Raw genomic sequence first — 6,687 nt, forward strand, 5'->3', positions numbered from 1 at the left:
TCCTCTCCTCACAGAATGATGGGAATGCAGCTCAGCGTCCTCCTGTCAATTTAGGGAGCTTGTGCGCCTGCGCGTCCTCACCTATTTCAATCCGTCACCTTTCTGTTTGACCTGAAACAAAACCAAAAGTCCTTTATGTCTCAAATATACGATCGTGAACATGTGCATGACTGCTATAGAAATACAAAATAAAGCTTTGGTCGACTACAGTGACAGTAGATCATATAAAAGTACATTTACTCCGGTTCTGTAGTTCACTTATACTTAAATACAGTATTTCCAGTCAATGCTGGTTAATACTTCTGCTCCAACCCAAAGTCTAAGAATGTTGCACTGTCTATGCCACTATCTCCACTTGACAGACTTCACAGATTAAAACACACAAATCGTTAAAATCTGAATCGATAAGTCGATCAACTGAAAATTAAAATTTGACTACTTTGATAAGTGATGAATTGCTGTTGATTGATGCTCCCTTGTTCCACCTTCTGAAGTATAAGGCAGCTTGTCTTTGTCATACATGAATATAAACTGAATATATTTGGGTTTTAGACCGTCGGTCGGATAAAACATGACATTTGAAGATGTTACACGGGCTCTGTGACATTCTAAAAACCAAACAAGCAATAGATTCATTGAGAAAATGATCAGCATGTTAGTACTTTTACTTAACTACATGTATGCAGTACTTCTAATTGTAATAGAGTATTTTTATATTGTAGTCTTGTTACTTTTATCTGAGTACTTCATTAATTCAGTGTTAATACCTGTAATATTCTCTCCACTCTAACTTTCTTTACATTCCCAAACATTAAACCACCAAGGAGGATGGCTGTAAGTATTTCAATTAGTATTCAAATTTAAATTTGATATTGAATTTTCGTTGAGTTGGGGGTCTTGACGGAGGCAGATTACAAAAAGAATAGTCCAAATTAATGCAGCAGAAGCAGAAAAGACCTGACTTTTACTCCCTTGTATTGGTGAAACTTAAGGAAAATCCTGGATCCTACATTTCCCATAATACAACTGGACGGCATCGTTCATTAGATCCTCTGTCTGCCCCTGACTTTTAAACTCCAAACCCTCAGTTTGTAATGCAGGATAACCTGTGATTACTTAAACCTGCAGAGCTGAATCTTTTGTCTCCCCCTCTGGCTGTAATTACACAAACACTGTAGACGCATACTGATGTCATACTTCACCAATGGTTATCTGTGTTTGTGCTCGCCATCGACCCCTTTCTATTTTTGACTGTGATCCTTCCTCTGATTGTCAATTTCCTTTTTTATCTGGAGCATCATCATTTTCTCTCTGACCCCTCTTAGGTTTTTCCTCATTGAGCTCCACCTTTCTCCAAGCTGCTTGTGGCCTGTAGCTGCTGTAGTCACTCCAGTTGTTCCTCCCTTCAGCTGTGGCAAATCAAAGACAACAGAGAAATTTACCTGGTGGAGATGGGTTTAATCAGCATCTCATTTGGTAAATGTTGGAATGTAACAGATATTCTAGAGTCAAGTTGCCACATGCTTAGTAGTGCTTAACATCAACGTTTAACATGATCTGCGAATTTACTTTAAAAAAGAACATTGCCCCTTTAAGTGGCATTAGAGGGCCATAAAATTACAATAATCCACTGTGATTTTACCAACTTAATGAAGTTACAATAGTATAAAATATTTTCAAATATTATAACATAAAACTTTGTTACATGGAAATTGTGTCAGTGATGGGATGTGAACAAACTGGAATTAATTTTGCAATAATTATGCAGCAATGGTGCATTCTCAACATAATTGTATTAATATCCCATCAATTAGCCAAGCGTAACACACCAACATAATCATCCTTTGGTGCAAAATTTGTCAAATTCAACCTCAGTGTTCAAAATCAAACAGCTCTGCCTCCTTCTCTTTCCAGAAAGCGAAGCTGCGGTCAATATATTTACAGATGTCTTCGTTGTTGAAACAGGAGAAGTCTGTGTCGCTGCCACACTCATCTGGAGTGGCAGTTTGAACTATAACTTTGGGTACGAGTCTGGGATCTGACAACAGCGATGATGATGATGATGATGATGGACAGCGGCATGATTTCGAATCCCCAAAAAAGCGAACTTTGATGTCCTCGAAGCCGTCGGTCCACTGGCGCCCCCCAGCCTTGATCTCCTGCAGAACGGCCTTGTGGAAGTCCCTCACCATCTCCCAGGGGAAACTGCCGACATGATCGAAGACTTCGAAGCAGAGCAGGTGCCTCATCTTCCTCTCCTCAGGCGATAGCTCTTGCTCTAAAATGTGGAAGTATCCCAGCATGAAGAGGTCGAGGGTCAAGCTATCGTGGCTCACTGGAGCGCCGTCCACGTCCGGCAGGAATTGCTCTGGGGAGTAAGTTACTCGAACTGGTGGATTTTGAGAGGCGCTAGACGAGGACAAACAGGACATCTGTGCATCTTTGTGTTCCAGTTTATTCCTCCAGGAGTTCAGCATCTTGTCCACAGCACCTCGCTGTTGGCAGAATTGAAACATGGAGGTGATTTTCTGCTGGGGTGATGCTCCCATCACTCTCCCTGACACTTCTTCCTGTCCCTGTCTCTGCCTCGCTACTCTCACTGAAATAGCATATGCAGATTTCTTCCAGTGGCTCAGGAAAAGCACTACTATGCGCTCTTTCCTCAAGCTGGTCGTCTCCATCACAGGGATAAGTTTTTTAGGAGGATTACAGGGACTCACCTCACAGTTGAGGCCTGTGTTGGCATTCTGGTTGTTTACCACTGAAGCTCCAAACATTACTTGGCCTCCTCTCACAACCCCAGCGAACGGATAAATACCACCAATCTGACCTTCGAAGTTGGATCTGAGGTTTCTGACCGACACCCCGGACTGCTGGATCTCCCTCTCCACTTTCTCCCTCCGTGCTCTGCTGTAGTTGTTGGTCTCCAGACGATGGCTAAAAGCTGACGCCATCCCTATGTGAGGAATCCTACATCCACCAGAGGTCTCACTATGTGCTGGTGTTGTCTCATGGCCCTGTGACATCAATCCCTGGCATGAATCAGTTCTTAAACTATCTCTTACACCCTGCAGGCCCTTCATCTCCTCCATCATGCCCTCCGCTGTCCACCTCTCACCCCCTTCTTCGGTGGTTTGGGTCAGGTTAGCCACCAACAGTGACATGCTCCTAACAATCTCTGAGACACGACTGCACCACACTGGCAAAGTTGGGTGCATTTTCCCCTCTGTGTCCATCTGCTGCAGGGCCTCTTTGTTAAGGGAGATGTTTAAAATCGGATCGGGTAAAATCATCCTCAGTTCCTCGGTCAGCCTGGTCAGCTCCAGCTCATAGGCCTGGCAGCGCTTCTGCAGTGAAACGGTCTCAATCTGCTGCTGCAGGTACACCAGGTCCTCCTCTGTGAGGAGTTCGCCAAAGGGCCCCAAAACTGCGTTGTGGGTTTGGGAGTATTTCCAGCCGTCCACTGGTGTGCATCCATTAGTCATGTCCTGTTAGAGGGAAGAAGAGATTTTAGCACATGACCCTGACAAATTGTCCGACAGTCTTTGTGCTATGCTAAGCTAACTGGCTACTGGCTCCAGCTTCACATCAAAATGTCAAACTATCACAACAAATTTGTCTTTGAAAATCATCTCATCGTAAAAAGAACAATTATATACATTGTATGAACTAAAATGAAATATTTCCCTCACTAGATAGACTCACTAGATAAACTGTGTGTTTTTGCCCTCAAGTCTTGAGGACTTTTTAAATTGATGGACTGAAAAATAAAACATTTTATCAGCCAACACTTTTGGGAAAAAGAGTAGCAAAACATGAAAAAGGAACTTCATGAGCTGCATTTCTTTTCTCACGGATGCTGCTCATTAAGGTCTGTTCTGCAAAACTGTGTTTATACACCAAAGTCGTGAGGCTTGAGGGGTTTCTTGTGGTTTCTTTATACTTTGAATATGAGCGACAGTTTTTGCATTGTGAAAGATGCTTATTTCTTTAAAGACACTCCACTTTTTCTCCTCTCCCGCCCCCCGGTGGACCCATCCCCTAATTCAGTCAGTCTCTACTTACTTTAATCCTGCCAAATTAGATTGTGTAAACAAAGTGTGCTCATGCATACACATGAATTTACATATATCACTACAATCAAACACAAAACAAACTAGTACAAAAGTGCAGAACAAAAGTACAGATGTGTACCTGTCTCCTCTGCTCTTCCTCATCCTGCAGCCTGACCTGCAGCTGCCGCACCATCACCTGTCGTTTCCACTCTGCTATGGGGCGGCCGGCTTCGTCGTGAGTGGGCACCAGGGAGTCGATGTCAGCCAGGATCACATCGACGATTGGTACCTCCTCCAACAACTCCTCGCTGTCAAGTTTCTGTGAGCGTTCATTCAACAATCTAAGTGTCAGTGACGCAGAAATCAAGCGCAAATTTAAAAAGCTTTTGCTGGGTTCTCATTTTAAAAGGAGTCAGCTGGACACATCCAGCACAATGGTGCTAAGCAAAGGGTTGATTAGCGTAAATAAGTGTAATAAGTACAACAGCTGCATGCAGGGCCTTTAAAGCGTGTGACAAACCACATCATTTTTACAATAAAACAAACCTAACACTACTTTGTTCACACTTTGTTAATTATTCCCTATTTTTTCTGAAGGGGATAGAATCAGCCACCATCTGTGTTATTTTCTGCACTTTTTAAGGACTTTCTGTTTCTCCTGAAGGCCAGTCTGATCACCGTTTGTCCAGTGAAGACTGCAGTGAAGCCAGCCTGCCTCAGAGACTTAATGGACTTCATGTGGGACATCAAGGTGACATCCCTCTCTGGAGGCCTCAGATGGTTGAACGATGTCACCACTGCAAACACGCACATGATACAGTTTTCAAATGAGTCAGTATTTTCAATATTTCTTCTCTTGTTTTAAAAAAGTACCAGTTATGTGTAAAAATACATGTTATGTGTTTTTGAATACTGTGGATAGTGTTGGTTCACTTTCAGTAAAATTACTCAGGTTAATTCGAAGTTCTAGTATTCACGATTAAATAACATGGCTGGCAACATTAGATACTGTTTACCCTCAGTATCTAATGATTGTACTCACATTCCTAATTACTATTTCAATGTACGTAATGAAATCCAAACATGTATTCTGTCTTTAATCACCTGAGGAGGCCATCTGCACGTTCTGGATGGAGCCTGCCGTGTGTGTCTTTGAAGTGACAGCGGGGGTCACAGAGGGAGAGGTCACAGGAAGTGGAGAGGGGTGGCGCGGCAGGGGGAGCACCTCCTTCACTGGCTGCTGGGGACGGACGCACACACATACACACACACAAAGCGGGGGTGAGCCATGCTTAAAGGGACAGTTCAACTTTTTCTTTTTTACACTTGCTGTATATAGTATGTGCAAAATGCTTTTACTTCATATGCTCACGTTGTATGATCTGTGCCACCGGACCCTTTAAAGTTACACATTATTATTATTATTACACAATTATTTCCAAGTGTTTTTATTCATCTTTAGGCATGAAAAACAAGGTTTTTCAAACCATATTTTATAAAGATATATTTACATGTCCAGTAGTTGAAATATAGCTAGTGATGTAGGATGTACAATTCAGTGGACATGTGATTAATCATAATTTCCTCCCAATATAAAATCAATACTTGGAAAATTTAGCAATTGCATGACTCATTATATTTTTCTTACCTGCAAGGGTTTCTTTTTATAGAAGCTTTGAACAGAAAAAAATGAGCAACTTGGTGTTTCTGGCTGTCTGTCGGTCATCTTGATTTCACTTGCCACTGGGTAGCAGTGTATGAGATGATGCAATAGCATCCACTGTAGCGGCTGATGTGCCATCAAAACTCATGCATATACAAGAAAACAGCTTTTGAATAGCTGTACACTGCAGTGACCTCTATGCATGAAAGGGTTAAAGAGATCCAGTGATTCAGTTTTGTTTTGGTGCCTACATTGTTCACCTTTGTTACGTACAGGAAGCTCAGTGATTAATGAGACATCGCAGGAAAAGCACATGTGTGGTTGGTAATATTAATGATGGCTAATGATGTGTCATTACACACTCTGCACTGATAATTGGTCACCTTGCTGTTCTCCATGTTGGCTCTGCTCATTCACAGTCCAGAGTTTCACAGCAGCCGGAGCTCCTTTTTCTGAAAATAACAAGAATTATAACATCACACAGCAACAATAATCAGATAAAGTGAACAACAGAAGGACCCTTCCAGGAGAGAAATGCGACACAGAGCATCACACAGCAGTAAGTATAAGGAAGTCCAAATTAATCTTCTAAGAGACTGAGACTCCCTTGATGGCACACACACACACACACACACACATGCTCAGTGTAAAGAACAGACGACGACGCTCGTAGTACTTGGAACAAAAACAAGAAGTGGTGAAACAGGACCCCTGGTCAGCGAAGGTAGCGTAGCCCACACAGAGTGCAGGAGAAAGTGTGTTGGAGTTGGGAGAGACATGATATCCTGCTTCAGGTAACCTTGCTGATTCATAGGACTGTTTGACAGGCTCCAAGCAATTCAATAGCCTAAATACTACACAGGCAATTACAGTGTGTCTCCCAACTAACTGCACACCGCAGTGTAAGAAGTCAGATGTCTTCTTAGTGGTAGCTCTGTAAATGCATTTCGCACACAATTCCCTAACATA

At 42.4% G+C, this 6,687-nt stretch overlaps 1 protein-coding gene across 1 annotated transcript; it reads right to left on the reverse strand.

Moving 5' to 3' along the window:
• Nucleotides 1-1,871: 1,871 nt before the first annotated feature.
• espnlb (espin like b) lies at nt 1,872-6,116 on the reverse strand. The gene is made up of 5 exons (XM_070844890.1): nt 6,102-6,116; nt 5,160-5,292; nt 4,734-4,852; nt 4,195-4,374; nt 1,872-3,488 (listed from the first exon to the last, which is right to left on the reverse strand). Exons 1-5 carry the CDS (start codon nt 6,114-6,116, stop codon nt 1,872-1,874), a joined length of 2,064 nt encoding a protein of 687 aa, XP_070700991.1.
• Nucleotides 6,117-6,687: the final 571 nt, after the last annotated feature.

This window comes from Pempheris klunzingeri, chromosome 15 (genome assembly GCF_042242105.1).
Source record: "Pempheris klunzingeri isolate RE-2024b chromosome 15, fPemKlu1.hap1, whole genome shotgun sequence".
Classification (NCBI taxonomy): domain Eukaryota; kingdom Metazoa; phylum Chordata; class Actinopteri; order Acropomatiformes; family Pempheridae; genus Pempheris; species Pempheris klunzingeri.

Excerpts from the sequence above, each read along its gene's own strand:
- espnlb (XM_070844890.1), bottom strand. Across the intron at positions 4,375-4,733 it reads CAGTCTTCACTGGACAAACG|AAACTTGACAGCGAGGAGTT; the intron begins GTGATCAGACTG and ends GAACGCTCACAG. Across the intron at positions 3,489-4,194 it reads AGGAAGAGCAGAGGAGACAG|GACATGACTAATGGATGCAC; the intron begins GTACACATCTGT and ends TCCCTCTAACAG.